Below are 26,177 nucleotides of genomic sequence, written 5' to 3' on the forward strand. Positions count from 1 at the left end.
ATTTACTCTTTACTGAAAACTAGCTCAAAGGCTCTTTTGGAAATCTCAGTTTCCTTTCTTATTTAACATGTGAAAACATTTTAACTATTTGGGAATACATAGTCCCCATATACTTTGAAGAAATGAACTTCAACTTTACTCTTTACTCAACTCAAAACTCAAGTCTTAAAACAAAGTTAAATCATTTGTAAAAGACTTTTAGAAGACTCTATGAACTTCTCTTGACTTGGCTCTTAACTTATCTTGACTTGACGCTTAACTGATCCTTGAATTGAATTATGGATTCAAGGATTGAGATTTGTGATAGGAAAGATCTCATGATGTTTAGGAGTGTTTTTAGATAGTTAAACATGAGAAATGATCAGGAAATCACTGTCTGGAAGCAAGTCCGCGACGCGGAGATGCATTTAATTATTTGGTCGTGAAATAAATTTTGAGGCAGAACGGTCCGTGACCGCTCCGCTCCGCGAAGAAAAATTGTCAATTCTGAGGAACAAGTCCACGACGCGGACCTGGTACCTAGATTCTGCCGACTTGTTCCTTCTTCGTTTTCTAACCCCAAATCACCTAAATTCGATTCTTTTTCTCCTATTCTCTTTAGATTCAGATACCCAACATATGTACACAAGAATCTAATCAAACACAACTCTAAAATCAACCTTAAAGTCTAAAGAACTCCACAATCTCATCCCAAATTCAAGAATGAAAGTAAATTCAAGAACATTCGAACTTTCAACTTTTAAGATGAATTCATGCTGAATTAAACATGTTTGGCGCGTGAGTGAACGAATCCAACGCTGTGTGAACTCACATACCTCGTAGGGATCACCCCTTGACGAAATCCACAAGTGATTCCTTACGAAGACGACGAATCTTGAACTTTCTTCTCCTTCTCCTCTTTTCTCTTTTCTCCAAGCCCTAGCGCGAACTTCAACTTTTCTAAACTAACTAAAATCTTATTTGATCCCAATTAATTACCCAAAAACGAAATAAAGTAATTGGGTAAGGAAAAGACCATATTGCCCTTCAAAAATTCGGATTAGACTTTCCTAAATTGAACAGCTCAACTTCAAATGGGAATATCTCACTCATACGAACTCGGAACCGCCCAAACTCGGCGGAGTTGGAAAGATTATTCCAAGATCTTTCCTACAACATCTGGAAACACACCTAACTCATCCTGAGCTATAAGTTATGGTCGTTTGAAGTTGACCAAAAATCCAACTTAACATACCTAACAAATTTTCCAGATTTTTATATTCTTTCCAAAAATGACTATTTCACTTATTAACTTCTATCTAGTTCTTTCTAGTTACGGAGAGTTACAGATTTAAAGTATTATTAGTGTAATTTTCAAATATATAACAGGTTAAAAAAAGAGTAAGACAAAATTAAAAGGAAAAAAGTGCAGAATTAATGGTCAAATTAATATGACGCAAATGAAATTTGAAGAGTCGGTCAAGTATTGTATATATTTTTTTTTTAAAATTAAGTTATTAATTATTGTGACTAATAATACTTTTAACATCATTTTTATAAATAATATATGTTCCTTCTTTTATCCTAATTTATGTGGCACAATAGAATTTAGAGAGTCAAGCATTTTTTATATAATTTTTCAATATTTGAACTTTTGTAATGGCAATTATGATATATAGTAACGCTCCATGCTATTTGGGGCGTACATATCAGTTTGATTTAGTTTTCTATTAAACTAAATCTAAATTAGTCATGTCAATTTATTAAATTTTAAAATCAAATAAAATCACATAAAGTCAGGTTTTTAATTTTGGTTTTAGTTGGTTTTTTCAATTTTTTTCAATTATATGGTGATTGAAAAAGAGATTAAATATACTTTCACTTATCGGTGTGATAAGCTAAACTTTAAAAACGTTAAATGAATAGAAATCTTCAAAAAGGCGGTAAAATTGATATGAGTACAAAATAATTCTGTTGAAATCATTATGTTAAATTTATATGATTAAAGGTTCCAGTCACACTGGATACAAAACAAAATATTTACAGAGTAGATAGTTAACTTCGAATTTAAAAAACTATATTGTAACTTCCGATTTGAATATAAAATAAAATATTTATAAAAGTTTACAAGTCCAAATTTAAAATAATATATCTAAACATTGAAAACTATAAATTAATAAAAAATATATTAACAAAATAGATTATAACTAATTATTTTTATCTATAAATTAAAAATAAAATAATATATATTATGTCGGTCTGGTTTGGATTTGGTTTGATTTTTTTTCTTTTAAGATATTTCAGTTCGAAAAAAAATTTGATGACTAGATCACTGATCTAATTTCTTTAATCACGAGTAATTGAGCTTTAGTTGATTTTTTTTTCTTTATCTACTAAAATATTTCAGTTGCTAAAATTGATGACTAGGTCACTAATCTAATTTCATAATCACGAGTCTATTATTATTAACGGATTTCTAGTTGATTTTTTCTCTATAACTACTAAGATATTTCAATTCGCTATTGATCTATTTCTTCAATCACAAGTCTATTATTTACTGGAATAATCTAGAATATCTCCAACACACAAGGGTAGGTCTTTGGACTGAATTTGTTGCTATCCTTGATATATGGAAAACATCTACATCCAAACACTTTTAAGCTATTGTAATCAGGTTGTTCCCCATACAACTTAACAAATGGAGTCACCATCTTTAGGACTGAGGAGGGCAGTCTATTGATGAGAAATACTGCAGTGAGGAAAGCCTCAACCCAAAGAAACAAAGGTAGATTAGCATGAAGTAGTAGAGTTAAGCCAGTCTCCACAATATGCCTATGTTTTTTCTCTGCAACTCCATTTTTTTCAGGTGTGTTAGGACAGGAAATATGTCTCACGATGCCACAATCTTCCAAATGCTTAATGAAGTCTGTTTGGATAAACTCACCATTTCCATCACACTAAAAAATCTTAATTTCTTTAGAAAATTATTTTTCCACCATTTTCTGAAATTTTATAAAGACCTCAAAGAATTCAGATTTCTTTTTCAGTGGATAAATCCATGTATATCTCGTGTGATCATCAACAAAAACAACATAATATTTCATATGTTGGGAAGATTCGACAGGAGCAGGTCCCTATAAATCACAATGTATTTTCAATAAAGGTTCTTTATCAATTTTATTTCTCAAACCAAATGAAAGTTTACAACTCTTTCCCAACTGACAACTGAAACAAACAGTAGGCATTTTATTTCAACTACTAATATTGATGCAACTATTACTATTCAAAACTTTCAAAGACTTCAAACTAGGATGTCCTAATCTAGTATGCCACATGTTATCTGACGTGTTTCAATCATGTGCAGCAGTCAAAGCATAGTGATTGTTATCTTCCAAAGCATAGAGTCCATTCCTTTTAGTTCCCTTGGCCAGCAGTGTCCTTGTCTTCTTATCCTTTACAACAAAGTTATTTTCATCAAATTCAAGAGTGCAACAATTATCCTTTGCAAGCTTACTAATTGAGAGTAAATTTTTATTAATCTTAGGGCCTATAAGAACTTCTTTTAACTTTAGACCTGATCCGGATATGTTTCCAACATGTGTTATAACTAACTTTGATCCATTCCCAATAATGATTTTATCTGTTCCATTGTAGTGTTTAAGATCAGTTAGGATACCTGAGTTATGTGTCATATGGCTACTTGCTCCTGAGTCCACATACAATGTGTCATCAGTAGTGTTTTGTAGATTAGTAGCAGTCAATGCTTGTGATAGCTCATCTGCGGCTTGGTAAGAGTAATCTCACCTGTAAAAACACTTAAGAGCAGTATGGTTATTCCTACCACAGATTTGACATGCATCAGTACTGTTCCTCTTATGACTTCCACTTGAAGAATTGTTCTGAGGACCTGATCCGTTTCAGTTGTTATAAGAACCTGTTCCTTGGCCAGCAGGCTTAAAGTCTCTTCCTCTAGAATTGAAATTATTGTTTCCTCTTCTTTGAGAGTAGTTTCCTCTTCCCCTGCCTCTTTGGGCAGAGAATGTCATGTTATGATTTTGCATCCTCCCTCATATCAAAACCCCTTAGAGCATTAACAAATTGATTAAGAGTAGGATATGGTGTCTTACCTAGCATGACAGTCCTGAAGGTCTTGTACTTAAGACCTAGACCTCTAGCAAAATTAATCACTTTGCTATCTTCATCTACAGGCTTGTGAATGGCTGCAAGGCCATCGCATATGCCTTTGAATTCCTTAATCTAAGGTGAGAACATTTTTCTTATTGGTTTCATGTATATGAGTGTCTATGGAAATTCTTTGTGGGACTGAAAATGTCATTGTCTCTTCCTTCTATATGCCAAAATAGTGAATTTTGAAGTTTTATTCAGTAAATTCAATGATCGAAAGTTCTGTAATGCCAGTCATTCTAACTATTTTTTTGTTTGAATGGATTGTTGTCACTTTTTTCACGTTTTTGAATGAATTGTTTCTTTTATTTTTATATATGGTTAATAACCGAAAAACCGAACCAAACCGAACCAAAACCGAAAACAACCAAACCGATAAATGTATATTATATTTGGTTTGGTTTGGTTTTGATAATTTTAAAACCGATTAAGTTGGTTTGGTTTTGGTTTTGACTAGTAACCGACCCAAACCAAACCGTGAACACCCCTAATTGTAGCTCATTTTAAAAATAATAATAATAATAATAATAATAATAATAAAAAATATGATATAATAATAATAATAATAATAATAATAATAATAATATTCTGGCTTACAACACTTGGTATTAATTGGTCAAAGTATGTGATTTTAATTTTTGTTTTGGAAAAATCAGTATATGTCTGAATTTACCAAATTGAGGTATTTAAACGTACATTCTCAAATTGAAGTGTTTATTTGTTATCTAACTAAGGCCAAACTTAAATGTTTGTTTCAATATTACTTAGAACACCTTATGAGTCCAAATCTTTATCAAATGCAAACTCTCTTTGTTCCCAAAAATCGTATGCTAACGTAATTAAAATTATTGAAATCATAAAAGAATTAAAACAAACAGCATTAACATTATTCACCCATATATAATTAAATAGAGGTATATCCAATTATTTTTATATATGTACTCGATACCGAACCACTGTTTACTTAACATTTATCCTCGAACATCACATTGACAGGTTCAATAAACAACAAGGTAATCATATCCTTAAATTCGCTTCGGGTATTTATAAAATCGCCCTCTTTGAAAATATATGCCAAGCGTGCAAAATTTATAACTTGTTCGAGGACAAATATTGGTACTTCAGAAGGGCTGAGGAATTCCTCGTTCATGTCTTTCCATGCATTAGCGAGTTTCTGCATTAGCGAGTTTCTTTTGAGCCTCAACATATGCTTCTTGCTTTGAAACTCCGTGTTCTTTCATGTAGCATTCAATGAATGAAGCTACATGGCTTCTTTGTTGTTCGAACTGCATGCATAAAAATAGATTTCAATATGTTGGAGTTGGATTACGGGTCGTCCATGTGGGCTAACTCGATCCTATTCAGAAAATATAAATTAAAAGGAACAGAAAAGAAACATGTCTATAGTGGTAAACCTAATTGTTTATTATAAATTTTAGCAATTTTCATCGAGACACATAGCTATTTATTTAGAATTGGTGTTCAACACTTACATCATTTGTATTAATATCGTCCTTTAATCTGCCGATTACTGATGAAGCTCGAAGAATCAAAGGCTCATTTATTACCCATTCAAATGTCTCTTTGGTAATATTTTCCTCCATAACACACAAGAAAGTTGTTGCAGCCATCATAACCGTAGTACTTACAATTGCAATTTTCATGTACTCCTCACATTTTGGAATATAGACATCATTTAACCATAGTGCTTCCTTGAGATATGCTCTAGCTACTTTCTTCATCTAATATAGGAGTTAAAAGAAAACTTAGAATCAGATAATGTTAAAGACATAATCAAGTAAATAAAAATGTGTTCTCTTTTTTTAAAAAAAAATTGAACTTTTGAACGACATAGTCACACGATATAATTCTCATGGCATCATAGTTGAGACAAAATCTTTACATACTTGGCACATTAAACAAGAACCAATTTCTCATGTAAGGAGCGTATTGAAGGCATAATAATAAATGGCAATGTTAATGTTTGATTTAAAAGAAATAAAGCTAAGGGAGCTTACCTCTTGTTTTGCATAGTAGAGACATTCCAATTTACTTTCTTTGGTCAATTCTTCTTCTATTTCATCATAACGGTCTAGAAGAGTTCGATAAACAGGTCTCAAATTGGGTGATACTAAATTAATGGCACTTATGTCATCACATCTGCATGTTAAGAGTTTGGATCGAAGTTACAAACTAAAATTTCTTATTTATACAAATCATCTCATAATAGTAACATGTCCTTGACACATTTTATTTTCCTACTCATTTGAACGCGTGAGAAAATCATTAGTGTATAGTTTAATTACCTATCGATTGCATTTGTGAAAGCCACAAGTTCATCATAGGTTGCATAAGTATCATATGTGTCATCAATAATGACGTATGTCGTGAATAATTTTGTCATCATTTTTCTTGCACGACTATGTTGAACTTCAAAGTACACACCAGCTACCCAAAAGTAACACTCCACCATTCTATCTCTAGCATATGGAAATTGCTTCGCGAAATCTTGATTTTTTCACCACCTATATGGTCAAAGATGGAGTTAGAATTGTCATTAAGAATGTTCAAAATATAAAAATCGAAGTAAACTTACAAAAAAAATCAATAGTATACATCATTTACTATATATACATAAATGACAAGGAAAGAGTAATGTATGTACCTTGTAAGCTCGCAAAGCTCTCCTTGATGCAACTTTTGTAGAATATTAAAATCCAATTTTGCAAATCTCAAAAGCAAATCACTATGAGATTCAATGTTCTCATAAATACATATGTATTTCCTTGCTAACAACCTTGGTAAATTTGTATGAATGGGCTGGCTTAAGGCTTCACTAACTTGGGCCTTGAGTAAGTTGCTCAATTTTGGGACCATGGACTCTAGATGAGTGATGGTAAAAATTAGAGCTTCTTCAAAAATCTCTTCCTCGTGTATTCGTAGATGTGTTGCTTCATATAAACTTAATAATCCATGAACATCTTTAATAAGATTTTCCTTGAACTTTTCGTCATGGTTAGTGAATTTCTTAAACACATCTGATTAATTATATTGAACATCATAAGAGAATTAACTAAAGAATCGTATACAATGTTGGAATATAATTAAGGTGAGCTCTTTTAGGATAGAAGAGAAGAAATAAACTTACCAGAAGACATGTAATGTCTTTGTTGTCTCACTAGTCGAAAACGAAGAGCAACGACGTAAAGATCGTCATCATCTTCATTTTTACTTTGTTTGGATTCATCAAAAATATTTTGAATGGATGTTTTAATTTCATTTTTGAAATGATATGCCACTCCTAGTCGTTGGATTGTATCAATCAAGACAAGTTTTTGTGTAGTATTATCTGGTGTTTCAACTAACATTTTCTTGACTTTTTCTTTCAACTCTTCAAATTCAATTTTTTCTTGGGTACTAATTTTCTGCACCAAGAATTAAGCCTTAATACAAAACAAAAACAATACTAAAATGAAGGTGTCATGTGTGATTGGTCGAAATGCTTTAAAAAAAATCTATACAAAAATAAGTTTCTTAAAGATAAGTAAAATGAATAAAGGGGCGAGAGAAACATGATCTATATAGTGTTTGTCTAAATTATATATAAATATTTTTGAGATAATATATTTTGTATACTTATCAAATAGAGTTAATGGTCAAAAAACTATACATAAAATATCATATTTTGCGAGTTTTCTACCTAAACTATCAAGTGTTCACATTTTCTACCTGAACTACATCAACTATTTATCAAAATATACCTCAAGTTCAATTATCAATTGTTCCTTTTTTTCTACATGAAATATAACTATCGTTCAGGTAGGAAAAGAGAATAACTGATAGTTGATGTGTGTTTCGATAAACTTTTGGTGATAGTTCAAATAGGAAACTCGCACAACTGAGAGTACAAGTATGAAACTCGAAAAATAAAAAACATGAATATAATATGAGTATATTGTATGTCATACCGTGAGTTGAGGAGTGTAAGAGAGGAAATAATTTTCCCAAACAGTTGAGTGAAAATTTGCCAATGGACGTTTAATATTGCCGCTGGAAGAATCAACCATTGCTACACTCATTTTTAATTTACTCATATTTTTCTCTCTTCCTTTTTTTCCCTAAAGGGACATGTGAATATTTATGTGGTATTTTGATTACTTTAGAATTAGAATTATAGGACAGAAAATTATTTCCCCAAAATGTTGGTTGAACATTTCTCAAATGACAAGAGATTGTAGAAACAATCATTGTTTTTTTCCTCTCTTTTTATACAATTAATTAATTAAGCTGTGAAGTATTTATAGTAAAGGTGTGATCACTGCACCAAAAATATCTTTACCGGTATTTAATTAGCGTGCTGTTAAATATGTATTTTAACGGTAATTAGCATTCTTTAAATGTTTCTAAATCCTATAACGATATTTGATCTAATGACAATTAATTAATATCAGTAAAAACTTTAACACTATTTATTAATATATATATTACCGCTAAAAATTATTTTTATTGTAGTGGATATCTATACCTAAATCCAAGGAAAATGAAGAACCTGATCTACGAGTTATTGGATAAGAATTAAAGAATTCATTGGGTCTTCTTGGTTTGTGTAATACACGGTATATGTGGAATTATCTGGTTTGGTGTTAGTGACACATTGAAAATTTAATGTCAATATACAGTCAATTTTTTTTATAATATTCATATTTTATATTAATATTATTTCATTAAAATGAAGTTTTTTTTTAATTAATTTTTTATATTTGTCAATTATATATTTTTGGTTGAAGTGTTAAAAATATATCTAAATTATTTTATTTTAAAAAACTTCATACTTAAATTATTAAACTAGTTTAAATCGATACCTAAACTATCACTCAGGCGGAAAAATGGGTTCCAAAGCATTTATGATTCTGGGCCTTTTTTTGGCCATATAATTATGGACAAATTACAGAAATCAAATACTTTTAAGGTAAAATTACAATTTATTCTTCAAAAGTTTATAATTACAGAAATTCCTTAAACGGATACAATAATATAAGCGCTGATACATTAATTTGATGCGCGAGGTACAATAATATAAGTGATGATACATTAATCTGATGTGTGAGATACAATAATATAAGCGCTGATACACTAATCTGATGGGCGAAAATGAGGGATTTTGGAGATTTGTAAAACTTATAGGGGATAATGGTAATAAGTAAACTAAAATGTGGAATTTCTATAATTTTTCCTATTATTTTTTAGTTAGGGAGTTGGCTACTGTAAGATTGTTTCTCCTTATATTCTCTTTTTTTTTAAATAAATGAATACAATAAAACCTCTCTAAATTAATACAGGCGGGACCATGAAGTATTATTATTTTATAGAGGTATTATTTAATTGATAAATTAATATTTATTAATTTAAAGAGTGTTTCGTAAAAACTGTTTAGGGATAAAATCTCAAAGAATTTGAAAGAACCCATTAGTGAAAATGTCATTCGTGAACTTGAGGTCATGATTAATGATCTTGGTTACCACTAGGGGTGTTCATGGTTTGCATAAAAACCGATCCAAACCGAAAAACCAAACCAAACCGATTAAATGAACCAATTTAATTTGGATTTTGGTTGGTTTGGTTTTAGATTGTTAAGAACCGATAGTATTTGGTTTGGTTATGGTTTTGTTCGAAAAAAATCGAAGAAATAACCGAACCGAACCAACAAGTTATATACATAAATTTTATTATTATACATACATAATATATTATATTCATAAACAATTTTAAAGATTTTATATATGTTTCATCAAAATTTATTTTTATAATTTACTTATGAAAGAAAAAATGTCCAAGGTGAGAACATTTTTCTTATTGGTTTCATGTATATGAGTGTCTATGAAAATTCTTTGTGGGACTAAAAATGTCATTGTCTCTTCCTTCTATGCCAAAATAGTGAATTTTGAAGTTTTATTCAGTAAATTCAATGATCAAAAGTTTTGTAATGCCAGTCATTCTAACTATTTTTTTTGTTTGAATGGATTGTTGTCACTTTTTTCACGTTTTGAATGAATTGTTTTTTTTATTTTTATGTATGGTTAATAACCGAATAACCGAACCAAAACAAACCAAAACCGAAAACAACCAAACCGATAAATGTATATTATATTTGGTTTGGTTTGGTTTTGATATTTTTAAAACCAATTAAGTTGGTTTGGTTTTGGTTTTGACCAATAACCGACCCAAATCAAACCGTGAACACCCCTAGTTACCACAATATAATGGATGTTAATAACCTATTGGAAGGGTGAAAATGATACATGTTTAGAGGTCCAGAGCTTAGAACGAATTGTGGATATCATTAGAAACACAATGTTGATGATAAAGTTGAAGATGATACGATACATTTGGAACCAGTTACGGGTAATTAAGGAGACACTTGCATCTAGAACTCTTCACGATTTTATGGTGCAATTAGAAAAGATAACATCGAAACTTCTAGATGCAATAAGAAAAGTTGGAAATGAGCTACAACTAGATTTAAATTTTAACAAAAAAAACAGAACATAATAGAATCATAATTTACTAAATTTTCTTAGATATATTTGTACTTTTAAAGAATTATTAATTTATAATATTAATGGGACCATATATTTATATAGGGGTTTTCTGAAAATATATTATCTTATTATATTATCGAAATGAATGATTTTTTTTCATTGGCCCAAGTCGGGACCGGAGGAAATTATTATCTTAGAAGAAAGATTATTAATTAATCGAGAATTAATTTAGCAAAGTTTTACTGTATCTAGTAAAATTATTTAAATCTTTCTAATTAGCGGTCCACTAAATTAAGTACTAAAGTTTCATGCTTCTATATTCACTTATGCTTGCTATAATTAGTAACGACTAACAAGTATGAGTTAAAGCCATGTTTAGTACTTACGTATATAATATAGTAGTCACTATATATGAATCTTCACATCTTTATAAATTGACACTAATAGTCGTACACCCACTAATATATGATCAGAGAACCAAATAGGTTATTATTTAATTAAGTTAGCAGCTAATTAAATATATTGTTTTAGATTAAGCACCTATATATAGGATGCTCTTTTTTTCTTCAATTTCCTAATCTGCTCTTGTACGCCAATATTAACATTGACGATTAGATCACTTCATTAATTTTCTGGTCACGAATCTATTATATTATTATTATTAACGAAACTCTAGTTGATTTTTCTTTCTTTAAGATCAATTGCTAAAACTGATGACTAGGTCACTCATCTAATTCTATATATAGTCACAAGTCTATTATTATTATTATTATTTTTGTTAATAAGATACTTATATTAATAAATAATATGCATCAATACATGGGAAAGACAGTGCTAGACCCCTCCTAGTATCGTCCAGGGCGGGGGAGTTACATTGAGTTTATAACTATTACATAAGTTGGAAGTATTTGGTGACTTCCATATCCTACCAAAATGAGTTCCTCCTTTGTTTGCTTCTAGTTTATTCGAGACAAATACCGGTGGAACTTCGTGGTACAAAAAGGAACTAGCTTGCTTCATCTTGGACCCCTCCCTTGTTAGAGCATCTGCCACCCGGTACCCATTCTCCATTCGAGTCTCTATTATTATTAACATATCTTTAGTTGATATTTTTTTTGTTCACCACTAAGATATTTTAATTAACTCGCTATTGATCTTGCTGCTTTTTGGAGCTTATTGTAAGAATTATTATTATGAAATAAAAGCCATCATGTAATGTTTGTTAATTATGCTATATGGTATGATAATATTTTCCCTTGGGTGTTTTACTAATGAGTGGAATTCTCATTTTTCATTTAATTATTTAAATTTGTAACTTCATATTACTTGCTTGAACTAGTCGTTTACTATTATTCTCAAGTATCAATATACACTAATAATGTAAATTATTGAGAAGACAATCTAGCATAGCTACAAACTCTCATTCCTTGATAAAATAAATAATTCTCAAACATTACTAGAAATTTGCACACCATTTTTTTAAACCATATTTTGCTCCATTTATACCTCATATTTTGATAGGATCAACAAGCAATGCGATGAGTCTGTCCATAAATCCGCAATTAGTACTTATAAAATCATTCTTTTCGAAAGAAAGTGTCAAACGTGTCGGATTTATTGCTTGTTCTAAAGCAAACATTGGTACTTGAGAAGGACAGAACAATTCCGTGTTTATATCTTTCCATGCATTACTCATTATCTTCTGAACCTTGATATATGTCTCTTGCTTTGAAACTCCATGTTCTTTCATATAACATTCAAAGAATGATGGTATATGTGTTCTTTGTTGTTCAAACTGCATCGAATAGATTTTTATATGTTCATTATGATAAAATATTTTTAAAAAAAATTATCAAATTAATTTATTATATTGAGTAAAATGTGGATTTGGCATAGTCCTTACATGATGTCCAATAATGTCGTCCTTTAATCGACTTAATACTGATGAAGCTCGAAGAATCGAAGAATCACTTGTTACCCATTCCAAAGTTTCTTTGGTTATAATAAATTCCTCCAAACATACCAAGGAAATTGTTGCAATCAATTTGATGGCAATGCTTGTAATTGCATTTTCCATATACTCCTCACATTTTGGAAAATAGCAAGCATTCAACCATTGTACTTCCTTGAAATATGATTTGATCCATTTTTTCATCTATAAAGAATAATAGAAAAAGTAAAATTAGATAATGAGCATACTTTATCTACTTTTGGATTGTAATTTCACTAATTATCACATGACTTTTGTTTTATCGTACCAAATTCATTAAAGTATTTTTTCATAGTAATTCTATTTTCTTTATATGCTCACATTGACAAATAAAGTGAAAATTTATTTATAAAATACTGGACAAATAAAAATGAACAGAGTGAGAGTAATTATTTTAGAGAGATTAATTAATAAGGATGAGTTATTAATTAATCAAGCTTATTTACCTCAACTTTTGCATAGTAGACCCGATCTGCTTTACCTTCTTTTTTCAATTCATCTTCTATTTCATTAAGAAACTCTATTAAGACTTTATAAATACGTCTCAAATTAGGTGGCACCGATTCCATGGCACTAATTTCACATCTGCATGAAATTATACGAAAAATAAGTAGCTTGATTCTTATAGATGATCAAATTACCGCCACATAAAATGTAACGGAGGGAATAACATTGTTGTACTTTACCTCTCTATTGCATTTGTGAAAAGCACAAGTTCGTCAAAGGTTGCATAGGCATCAAAAGTGTCATCAACAATGTTAATGATGGCGATTATTTTTCCTGTCATTATTCTTGCACGACTCTGTTGAGGCTCAAAATGCAATCCAACTGCTCCAAAATAACACTCCACCAATCTGTCTCTTGCATATGAAAATTTATTTGCAACATCGATATTTTTCCACCATCTATAGTATAAAATATCAAATATATATTAATTAGGGATTAGTTACGTAAGAACCATAATTATGAGATTGAAGAGGGTATAAGAGTACTAATCTTTACCTTGTAAGTTCGCTAAGCTCTCTTTGGTACACCTTTTGCAAAATATTGAAATCCAATTTCGCAAATTTCAAAAGCAAATTGTTACGCGATTCAACGTTCTCATACATATATATGTTTTTCCTTGCTAACAATCTTGGTAGATTTGTATGAATGGGCTGGTTTAAGGCTTCACTAACTTGGGCCTTGACTGAGTTGCCCAATTTAGGGCCCATGGACTTTAGATGAGTGACGGTAAAAGTTAGAGCTTCTTCGAGAATTTCCTCTCCATGTACTCTTAAATGTGCTGCTTCATATAGACTTAATAATCCTTGAACATCTTTAGTAAGAGTTTCCTTGAATGTTCCATCATGATTGGTGAATTTTTTAAAAACATCTGATTTAACATTATAATATAATTATACCAAAGAAATTAAATTAGTAATAATTAATTAAAGAGTCACGCAGTATAGGAATAAATTAGTTACCAGAAGACATGTAATGTCTTTGTTGTCTCACTAGTCGAAATCGAAGAGCAACAACGTATAGATCGTCATCATTTTTAGACTCTTCAAAAATGTTCTGAATGGATGTTTCGATGTCATTTTTGAAATGATATTCCACTCCCAATCGTTGGATTGTGTCAATCAAGACAAGTTTTTGTGTACTATTATCTGGTAATTCTACTAACATTTGCCTTACTTTTTCTTTCAACTCTTCATGTTCATGTTTTTCTTTGCTACTAATTTCCTGCACCAAATGTTAAAGTGTTACTTATTATTTGACATAGAGTAATACTTCCACTATATAATTTAATCAGAGGGATTAGGGAAAATAATTGTTGCCTATTTATGCAACATTTGATTGACCGTATAATATAAGAAAAAAGATTTAAATTGGATACACCACCAATATAATTACCCTATTAATTAGGTCAATTTAGCTAGGCGTTTGGACATGAATTGATGTTATTTGAGAAATAATAATTAGTATTTGAAGATGAAGTTGAAAAATAGTTTGGAAGTTAAAAGTTGTATTTGAACACGCATATTTCAAGCAAGTGTTGTGAATCCCGAAGAGAATTGGTTTGTGAAAAACTCATTTTAAAAAACTAGCCAAAAAATCGTACTTATAATATGCAACTTACACATATTATAAGTAATAGATTGCCCCCGGCCTAGAGTTGTTCGAAAAAGTCACTTACACATTGAAACTTTGGGGACGATCTATTACTCCCTTTATTTTGATTAAAATGAAATCAATAACCCTCAAAGTTCAGATAGTCAACCAATTGAATTACTATCTATTTGTCCAGAACTTTCACCTAGTTTGACTACCTGAACATTCATACGTTTGGTGAGGGTTCGACTCTCCATACACCTTGTAATTTCCTACCTTTTTTTTTATTTTTAACAGCAATGAAGATTCTATTTCGAAGCAAAAGGTTACAGAGGAGGACCAAACCTTACCTCATGCAAAGAGTAGCTAGAATGGTAAGCCATTCTTACAATTTTAGCTTCCAAAAATAAAGCAAAAGAGGAAGATCACAAATATAAAGCATGCAACCAGCAACGGATGTGGTGAAGCAGATAAGATTGCCCCTTCCTTAACCAAAGATTTCGGGTTCGAGTCTTGGGTATGAAAAATTGGAACGTTTTTTCCCGAACGGAGTCCTACTCGGCACGAATCCAAAATAGTCAGACTCTAATACAGGTATCAGTCACTAGATAAAAAAACAAAAAAAATATAAAGCATGCATAAGTAAATGATTGTGTAAATAAAATACCGTGAGTTGAGGAGTGTAGGAGAGGAAAAAGTCTCCCCAAATAGTTGAGTGATAATTTACCAATGGACGTTTAGTAGTAGTACTAGTGATTGAAGAATCAACCATTTCTCCACTTATCTTTAATTTACTCATATTTAATAAAGGGGTATAATATGATGAATATATTGTATGTGGTACTTTGAGTTTAGAATAACTAGTGTTGAAGAGGAAATTTGGTTCAACATTTCCCAAATTACAAGAGTAGTTGGGAGAAATAACCATTTGTCTTTTGTATTAGTTTCCTTATGATAATTGAAAATTTTAGGATGAAGAAACTCCTACATTCTTGGGCTCTATTTATAGTAATATTATGGAGTATGTTATGTGAAGTTATAACAAGGCTATCTCCACCAGACTTTATCAAAGAATAACTTCCTAAGGATAAGGATGAAGTAACCTCTACTAGGCTAATCAGGCCATCTACTTGTAATAGAATATATATATATATATATATATATATCCTCTTAACCAAAAATAAAATAAAATATGTTATCTGAAGAAAATTCTTTACACTATAACAAAAACAACTTTTAGCGGTAATTAATTTAATTAATACCTAAGCTATCACTCATCAAATAAAGCGGAAAAATGGGTTCCAAAGCATTTATGATTATTGGCCGTTTATTGGCATATTATTTTTTAGTTAGGGAGTTGGCTACTGTAAGATTATTTCTCCTTATATTCTTTTGTCTTTTTGAAATAAATGAATATCTAGTAAAATTATTTAAATCTTTCTAGCTAATTAGCGGTCCACTAAATTAAGTACTTAAAGTTTCATGCCTCTATATTCACTTATGCTTGCTATAATTAGTAACAACTAACAAGTATGAATTAAAACCATGTTTAGTACTTAGGTATATAATATAGTAGTCACTATATATGAATCTTCACATCTTTATAAATTGACACAAATAGTCGTACACCCACTAATATATGATCAGAGAAAAATACTTAATCGAGGAATTATTGATAGTGTAAACAAATATAAGAACTTTTTGGGGGTGAATTAACATTGAAGATTGCATTAATGGAAAACCAAACAGGTTATTATTTAATTAAGTTAGCAGCTAATTAAATATATTGTTTTAGATTAACATTGACGACTTGATCACTTCATTAATTTTCTGGCCACGAGTCTATTATTAACGAAACTCTAGTTGATTTTTCTCTCTTTAAGATAAGTTGCTAAAATTGATGACTAGGTCACTCATCTAATTTTATAGTCACAAGTCTATTATATTTTTTTTGGTTAATAAGATACTTATATTAATAAATAATATGCATCAATACATGGAAGTAGGGGTGTTCATGGTTTGGTTTGGATCGGTTATTGGTTAAAAACCAAATCCAAACCACAATTAATCGGTTTTTAAATTTCTAAAATCAAACCAAATCAAATCAAAAAAAATAAACCGTCGGTTTGGTTATTGTTGGTTTGGTTCGGTTTGGTTCAATTTTTTTGGTTATTTCGGTTTGAAAGTATATAGTTTTTTTGAGGGCATATGCATCTCGATAGACACGAATTCATAGTACATAAACAATCAGAAAAGCCTATTGTAAATTTTATTAAGCAATACTAGTCATAGAACAATTGAAACAAGACTAAAAAAACGCATTACCCTGTTAGAAGACTTATATCTAAAAGAGAAAGCAATGTATATATGTAGTGGAAAATCAACATTAGCAGAGTTGTCTTGGATAAATATATAACATATTGAATCTTGCATGTTGTGGCAACTGAGAATTTTTCCTAATAAATCAAAAAAAAAAAAAAAAATCAATGCTCCAAATGTAAATATCACTTAAATAATAAATTTTTCGTTGAGTTAGAATTAAGATTTTAATACTTGGGCTGAAATTTAAGTGTTGGGCTTAAGAAAATAATAAAGTTAAAAACTTAAGTTAATTAAAATTTAATAAAATATTTATATTTTATTTATGAATAATATATAAATAATTATAAAAATTTTATATATATAATTTAACGGTTCGGTTTGGTTATTTTTGCAAATATTCTTTTGTAAAACCAAAACCAAACCAAATAGTATCGATTTTCAAAATTCAAAAATTCAAACCTAACCAAAATCCAACCAAATATCGGTTTTTTTAATCGGTTTAATTCGGATTGCGATTCAATTTGATTGTTTAACCATAACCATGAACAGCCCTACATGGAAGAGGCAGTGTTGGACGCCTGCTAGTATCGTCCAGGGCGAGGGGAGTTACATTGAGTTTATTATTATTATTATTATTATTATTATTATATATCCTAATTTTACAGTCCTTGTAAAGCATGTAATTGATTGATACACATCATTGATTTCTTCCATTTTATACGTTGTTATTATATTATTTAGAAAGTTAAAAGTTGTTTACTCTGACTACGATTTTCTTAAACGTTTTGAATAATTGATAATTGTTGCTCTTTTTTTAAAAACTAATTATAATAATATGACTTATAATAGTTGGTATTTGGGTCAAAATATATGATTTTTATAATCAAAAAACTGAAAAAAATCAATGTCTGAATTCACGAAAAAAAATCGAAAATGAAAATCGACTTATAAAAGGAAATGGGCTTCATTACTGGATTTTTATTATAAGAAACATCTCTATGAAGACAATGTAGCTACAAACGTTCATGCCTTGATAAAATAATTAATTCTCAAACTTTACTAGAAATTTGTACACCATTTTCTTGAACCATATTTTGCTCCATGAATACCTCATATTTTGATAGGATCAACCAGCAACGAGAAGACTGTCTTTAAATCCACCTTTAGTATTCATAAAATCATTCACTTGGAAAGAAAGTGTCAGACGTGTCGGATTTATAGCTTGTTCTAGAGCAAACATTGGTACTTGAGAAGGGCAGACCAATTCTGTGTTTATGTCTTTCCATGCATTTTCCATTATCTTTTGAACCTCGACATATGCCTCTTGCTTTGAAACACCATGTTCTTTCATATAGCATTCAAAGAATGATGGTATATGTGTTCTTTGTTGTTCAAACTGCATCAAATAGATTTTAATATGTTCAGTACAATAATATATTTAATTTTTTTGGTCTAGCCTAAACTTGAAATTTCACTAAAATACATAAATGCACGCACAATTAATGGGCAACTTGTTCTATTCATATATCTTTTTCATGTAGCAAAATGATTTTCCCCGCTTTTTTGTACTTTGTCATAACTCAAGTATTAATATCCAAATTTCAACCTATTAAGTATATTTGTTTCTCGATATTTTACAACTATGAATAAGTATGATTTAGTACAAAAATCTTAAAATTATCAAAGTGTTGTTTACTTAGGTTATTGAGAATTTGATACTTAGAGTATTTAATTTGTACAAAATCTTAAAAGATGTTGAAGTGTGTGACCATCTCATCTTAAAAAGTTAAGTGGCTAGAGAGCACACTTCTTATTATCAAATTCATTTGTTATCTTGAGTAAAATGTGGATTTGGCATAGTACTTACATGATGTCCCATGATGTCGTCCTTTAATCTGCTTAATATTGATGAAGCTCGAAGAATCGAAGAATCACTTGTCACCCATTCCAAAGTTTCTTTGCTTATAATAAGTTCCTCCAAACATATCAAGGAAATTGTTGCAATCAACTTGACGGCAATGCTTGTAATTGCATTTTCCATATACTCCTCACATTTTGGAAAATAGCAAGCATTCAACCATTCTGCTTCCTTGAAATATGATTTGATCCATTTTTTCATCTATAATAATGAAATAATAGAAAAAGTAAAATTAGATAATGAGCAAACTTATATCTGCTTTTGGGTTATTATTTCATGAATTATCGCATGACTTTTATTTTTTTTTCTACCAAATTCACTAAATTATTGTTTTGTAGTAATGAAATTATTTGCGTCTGACTTTACTTAAACAAAATTGAATGACTTTACAACCTATCGTATATTAACATCTTCAAAGAATTAAGCACATAAGTAATGATGACTTCACAAAAAATTTAGGTAAATGGGTGACGTCCTTGATAAAATAAAGTAATTTGAAATTGAGTGACCACCCATAAAATTAATTCTTCCTCACCTATAATTTTTTTTTAGAACAGTGAATAAATAAAAGTGAACAGATCTATCAGGGAGAGTAATAATTATTTTAGAGAGATGAATGAGGATGAGTTATTAATTAAGCTTACCTCAACTTTTGCATAGTATATTCGGTCTGATTTACCTTCTTTTTTCAGTTCATCCTCCAATTCATTAAGAAACTCTATTAAGACTTGATAAATAGGTCTCAAATTATGTGACACTGATTCCATGGCACTAATGTCACATGATCTAAATGAAATTATATGAAAAATAAATAGTTTGATGTACGGGTCAAATGCCGTCACATAAAATATAACTGAAGGAATAACATTAATGTTTTTCTTAGGGGGGTTGAATAAGTTTATACTTTACCTCTCTATTGCATTTGTGAAAAGCACAAGTTCGTCAAAGGTTGCATAAGCATCAAAAGTATCATCAACAATATTGAGAATGGAGAGTATTTTTCCTGTCATTATTCTTGCACGACTCTGTTGAGGCTCAAAATGCAGTCCAACTGCTCCAAAGTAACACTCTACCAATCTGTCTCTTGCATATGAAAATTTATTTGCAACATCTATAGTATAAAATATCGAATATATATATATTAATTAGGGATTAGTTACGTAAGAACCATAATTATGAGATTTGAAGAGGGTAAGAGTACTAATCCTTACATTGTAAGTTCTCTAAGCTCTCTTTGGAACACCTTTTGCAAAATATTGAAATCCAATTTCGCAAATTTCAAAAGCAAATCGTTACGCGATTCAATGTTCTCATACATACATATATTTTTCCTTGCTAAGAACCTTGGTAGATTTGTATGAATGGGCTGGCTTAAGGCTTCACTAACTTGGGCCTTGAGTGAGTTGCCCAATTTAGGGCCCATGGACTCTAGATGAGTGACGGTAAAAGTTAGAGCTTCTTCAAGAATTTCTTCTCCATGTACTCTTAAATGCGCTGCTTCATACAAACTTAATAATCCTTGAACATCGATAGTAAGAGTTTCCTTGAATTTTCCGTCATCATTGGTAAATCTTTTGAAAACATCTGATTTAACGTCATAATATAATTATATCAAAGAAATTAAACTAGTTAATTAAAGAGCCACACAGTATTGGTCTATTGGAATACAAAGTGCACTAATCTATAATTCTATATATATAGGATTAGTAATAGAGAAGAAATAAATTAATTACCAGAAGACATGTAATGCCTTTGTTGTCTCACTAGTCGAAATCGAAGAGCAACAACGTATAGATCGTCATCATTTTTACTTTGTTGGGACTCTTTAAAAATGTTCTGAATGTTTTGATGTCATTTTTGAAATGATATTCCACTCCCAATCGTTGGATTGTGTCAATCAAGACAAGTTTTTTGTGTACTATTATCTGGTAATTCTACTAACATTTGCCTTACTTTTTCTTTCAGCTCTTCATGTTCATGTTTCTCTTTGCTACTAATTTCCTGCACCAAATATTTAGTGTTACTATTTGATCATCAAATATTCAGAACATAAAATCTGGCATAGAATAATACTTCCATTATATAAATTTAATTAGAGGGATTTGATTAACCGTATAAGAAAAAAAAAATTGGATACACTAGCAATAAAATTGCACTATTATGTCAATTTAGGTAGACGTTTGGACATGAACTGACGTTATTTGAAATATAATAACTAGTATTTGAAGATGAAGTTGAAAAATAGTTTGAAAGTTAAAGTTGTGTTTGAACACGGGTATTTCAAAACAAGTGTTGTGAATAAGGAAGAGAATTGGTTTGTGAAACTCATTTTAAAAAACTAACCAAAAATCATACTAATGTGCGACCAAAGAAAATATTTTTCAAAAAAAGGGAGGGAAAAAACTAAATCATGTTCAAACGGAAGTACTACTAAAGTTGTCGAAAAGTTCAAATAGTCAACTAATTGTACTACTATCCATTTGTCCAGAACTTTCACCTTGTTTGACTATCTGAACATTCATATGTTTGGTCACGAGGGTTCGATTCCCCATACACCTTATAATTTTCTACCCTATTTTCCTTTCTTTGTTAGGGTTTTGTCCTGATTTTCTTACCTTATTTAAAGTTTGTTTTTTCTTAAAAGAAAAGACAAACCATTACCATACATGAAAATATATTTTTCTTCGATAATTGGGTTATTCCTTCCTTAGAGAAAATGTTTGGAATCCTATAAATTAAAAACCTCTCTTCTCATATCAAAAAAATACAATAGCATCCACAATGTAGACGTTTAAGAGTTTAGTTTATGGGAAATTTTTCTCTCCACAATTTTAATATTTTTCTTTTATATTAGTTTTTATATAATAATATTATGTTTTTAGTATAAGTTTTTGTTTTCTAATTTATCAATCATATGATTTGCAATTATAAACTTCCGCATGACATCCTAATCACTTTTGAACCCAACATTCTCTGCCCCGGTGTAATTAAAAAAAACACCAAAAATTAAGTAATGATTGTGTAAATAAAATACCGTGAGTTGAGGAGTGTAGGAGAGGAAAAAATCTCCCCAAATAGTTGAGTGATAATTTACCAATGGACGTTTAGTAGTAGTACTAGTAGTGATCGAAGAATCAACCATTTCTCCACTTATTTTTAATTTACTCATATTTAATGAAGGGGTATAATATGATGAATATATTGTATGTGGTACTTTGAGTTTAGAATAATTAGTGTTGAAGAGGAAATTTGATTCAACTTTTCCCAAATTACAAGAGTAGTTGGAGGAAATAGCCATTTTTTTTCTATCGAATATGGTTTTTCTTATGATAATTGAAAATTTAGGAATGAAGAAACTATTACATTCTTGGCTCTATTTATAGTAAAATAATATTATATGTTATGTGAAGTTATAACAAGGCCATCTTTTTGTAGTCTCCACCGGACTTTATCAAAGTACAACTTTCTAAGGACAACTCTACTAGACTAATTACATCATTTATTTCTAATAGGTTAGCCTGTTTCGATAACCTTGTCGTAGTTACTACCCCGTATAGGGATAATAATGTAACCAAAATTAAAATAAAATATGTTATGTGAAGAAAAGTCCTCACACACTATAACAAAAATATTTTTTAACAGTAATAAATTTGCATATTAATAATGAGTGTGAAAGCATTAGTTAATTGTCATTGCATTCAATGTTGTTATAGGCTTGAAGGACATTTACAAAGAGTATTATTTACCTGTTAAAACACATATTTAGCAGCAATCAAGCTATATCGTTAATTAATTACCAGTAAATATCTTCTTTTTTTAAAATTTCATACTTAAACTATCACTCACTAAGGAGAAAAAATGGGTTCCAAAAGCATTTCTCATTCCTGGCCTTTTTTTTTATGACAAGGGAAACCCGCAGCTCCTACCCTTTGGGTGTGCACAAGGTAAAACTTCCGCTCCTATGCAATAGCTCGCAAACAACATAGGAGAGGTAACCCGCACTAGGCAAGCTCAGTGCGACGAACTCGACCCAGAAGGCAAACCCCTGCTTTCGCTAGCAAGGAGTTTCGAACTTGAGACCTCCAACATAAAAGTCTTAAGCCCAAACCACTGGGTCACCCCAAAGGGTAATTCCTGGCCTTTTTATGGCCATATTTGTAATGAAAAGCTCTGAGGTTTTAGGGAGTTGGCTAAGACTTCACTAAATTAAGTACTTAAAGTTACATGCCTCAATATGTATTCACTAATGCTATAGGTGATGAGGCAATGGACAAAGAGCCACACAATAGATTAAGGGTAATGCTAAATGGCCAGAAAATTTAGTTAGAATTTTGCCAGAAATTTAAAAGTCTATAATATTCTTTTTATTTTAAAATAAACTGATTTTTTTTTCATTTTTTAATTAAAAGGAATTAAAGTTAAAAGGCTAAAAATGTTCAAAAAGGTAAAATAACACAGTGTGAAACAAGTTATTTTACCATTCTAGCCAAATTTTCTGGCCAAATTCTGGCCAAATTTTCTGGCCAAAAGGATTTTTCCATACATTAATTATGTGGATTGTGGAGCAATATATTAAATCTAGATATGGACCCCATGTCAGCACAGGGCCCAACATATATTACGTTAATCAATTTCTTAACATGTTTTTATATATTAGAGTCAACCAATTTTTTTATATTTTTTTATATAGAGAGAGATAAATTTTTTAAGTTGCTAATTATTGTAATTTATGGTACTTTTTACGTAATTTTCACATAATATATTACTCCTTTTGTGTTGATTTATGTGATATAAATGAAATTTTAAAAGTCAATCAATTTTTTTATAAATTCTTTTTGATATTTAAGTTATTAATTATTGTGATTTACAATATATTTTATATAATATCCCTCTCTTTATCCCAATTTATGTGGTATAGATGAAATTTTGAGAGTTAACAAAATCTTTTTATATATTTTCAAATATTTTTTAAGCTATTAATTATTATGATTTATAATACTTCTTACATAATTTATATATATATATATATATATATATATATATATATATATATATATATATATATATATATATATATATATATATATATATATATATATATATATATATATATATATATATATATATATATATATATATATATATATATATATATATATATATATATATATATATATATATATATATATATATATATATATATATATATATATATATATATATATATATATATATATATATATATATATATATATATATATATATATATATATATATATATATATATATATATATATATATATATATATATATATATATATATATATATATATATATATATATATATATATATATATATATATATATATATATATATATATATATATATATATATATATATATATATATATATATATATATATATATATATATATATATATATATATATATATATATATATATATATATATATATATATATATATATATATATATATATATATATAGTGATAAAAGACAAATTTTAAAAAAATAAAACTTTAAGTTGCCAAACTACCACCCCTTGCTACAAGCAGGCACGTTGACGAAGAGTTGTCAGCTTGTAGCCTCTTCAATAGTATAGTAATAATATATATACAAGATACGGGATTTGTGTAAGCACGGGCCCAATGTATATTATTTTTATTTTAATTTATGTGACACGGATGAAACTTGAGAAGTTATTCAAAATTTTATATGATTTTTAAAAATATTTTAAGTTATTAATTACTATGATTTATAGTTTTTTCAAGCGATTTTGAGGTAATATATATTATTTCGTTTTCCCAATTTATGCGGCACAGATATAATATCAAAAATTAATCATTTTTATGTCTTTTAAATATTTTAAATTGTTAATTATTGTAATTTGTAGTACCTTTTACGTAATTTTTAAATAATTTTTGTTACTTCTCATGTTCCAATTTATGTGGTATTGATAGAATTTCGAGAGTTAGCCAATTTTGTTTTTGTCTTTTAAATTTTTAAGTTGTTAATTGATTTATAATACTTTTAACGTCACTGTCAAATAATATATGTCATTTTCTCTAACCCATTTTATACCACTCATAAAATTTTGAGAGTCAATGGATATTTTTATATGACTTTTAAATATTTTAACTTATTAATTATTTTGATTTAAAGTATTATTATTGTAATTTTCAAATATATAACAGGCTAAAAAAGAAAAGTAAGACAAAATTAAAAGGAAAAAAGTACATAATTAATGGTCAAATTAATATGACGCAAATAAAATTTGAAGAGTCGATCAAGTATTGTATATATTATTATTTTTAAATTAAGTTGTTAATTATTGTAACTTATAATACTTTTAACAACATTTTTATAAGGGATAATTTCATAGACATCCCTTAAGGTTTTCCTTTATAACACGGACCTCCCCGTGGTTTGATATATTACATTGACCTCATTCTCACTTTTTTATAACTAAACTAATTTTAGTGATTAAATTTACATAATCTTCCAAAATTACCCATTGTGACCTTAACTATCAAATATAAAGCTTCTGTAGATTTTCTTAATACTCTACCTTACTACCATTATTATAAATAATATCTAGCGATTTCTTCAAATCATCATCAATTTTCCAATGTTTGCTGCCATTATGCAGTAGCCACAGTAATTAATTATCTAGAGAGTAATATTAGATGCAATGCAATAAAACCAAGCTCTTTTATAGAGTATTATTAATTTATTTTATATATTAATAAGAAATTATAAAACTTCAGTTTGATGTAGATCTTCATCAGAAAGAATATTTATCAATAATTTTTTTTTACAATTATCCACCAATTAGGTTAAAATGATTTAAATTTCAATGTCGGATTTATGTAAAGTTACTGATCAAAACGAATAATAAGTTGTTTGAGATCTTCTTGAGAATTTGATCGTGAGAGGAGATTATATTAAAAGCCTAGAATTTTATTAATAAAAGAAACCACATAAGGGTAGTTTTGGAATATCAAATAAAATTTATCACTTAAATTAGTTTAGTTACAAAAATGTCAAAATAAGGGAGATGAGTGTAATATATCAAACCACAAGAAAGGTTAGTGTTATAAAGACAAATCTGGAGGGAGGTCTCTGAA

The 26,177-nt window shown here is 29.1% G+C and overlaps 1 protein-coding gene and 2 pseudogenes across 1 annotated transcript; all 3 read right to left on the reverse strand.

Annotated features, from left to right (window-relative positions):
* Positions 1 to 3,329: 3,329 nt before the first annotated feature.
* Positions 3,330 to 8,243, reverse strand: LOC102591054 (germacrene C synthase-like; annotated as a pseudogene).
* Positions 8,244 to 12,105: 3,862 nt separating this feature from the next.
* LOC102596935 (germacrene C synthase-like) lies at positions 12,106 to 15,727 on the reverse strand. Its single transcript, XM_006358721.2, has 7 exons — positions 15,458 to 15,727; positions 14,160 to 14,421; positions 13,696 to 14,068; positions 13,380 to 13,598; positions 13,140 to 13,278; positions 12,607 to 12,858; positions 12,106 to 12,498 (listed from the first exon to the last, which is right to left on the reverse strand). Exons 1-7 carry the CDS (start codon positions 15,716 to 15,718, stop codon positions 12,211 to 12,213), a joined length of 1,794 nt encoding a protein of 597 aa, XP_006358783.2. The 5' UTR covers positions 15,719 to 15,727; the 3' UTR covers positions 12,106 to 12,210.
* A 2,511-nt stretch (positions 15,728 to 18,238) lies between these two features.
* Positions 18,239 to 22,178, reverse strand: LOC102591390 (germacrene C synthase-like; annotated as a pseudogene).
* Positions 22,179 to 26,177: the final 3,999 nt, after the last annotated feature.

Source organism: Solanum tuberosum, unplaced genomic scaffold (genome assembly GCF_000226075.1).
Source record: "Solanum tuberosum cultivar DM 1-3 516 R44 unplaced genomic scaffold, SolTub_3.0 scf00280, whole genome shotgun sequence".
Classification (NCBI taxonomy): Eukaryota; Viridiplantae; Streptophyta; class Magnoliopsida; order Solanales; family Solanaceae; genus Solanum; species Solanum tuberosum.

What these genes read in the sequence shown, in the direction of transcription:
- LOC102596935 (XM_006358721.2), bottom strand. Translation starts at nt 15,718, where the DNA reads ATGGTTATTTCTCCCAACTACTCTTGTAATTTGGGAAATGTTGAACCA. An exon ending in CCTACACTCCTCAACTCACG is followed by an intron (nt 14,422 to 15,457) that starts GTATTTTATTTA and finishes CATTTGGTGCAG; the next exon opens with GAAATTAGTAGCAAAGAAAA. An exon ending in TTCACAAATGCAATAGAGAG is followed by an intron (nt 13,279 to 13,379) that starts GTAAAGTACAAC and finishes AATTTCATGCAG; the next exon opens with ATGTGAAATTAGTGCCATGG.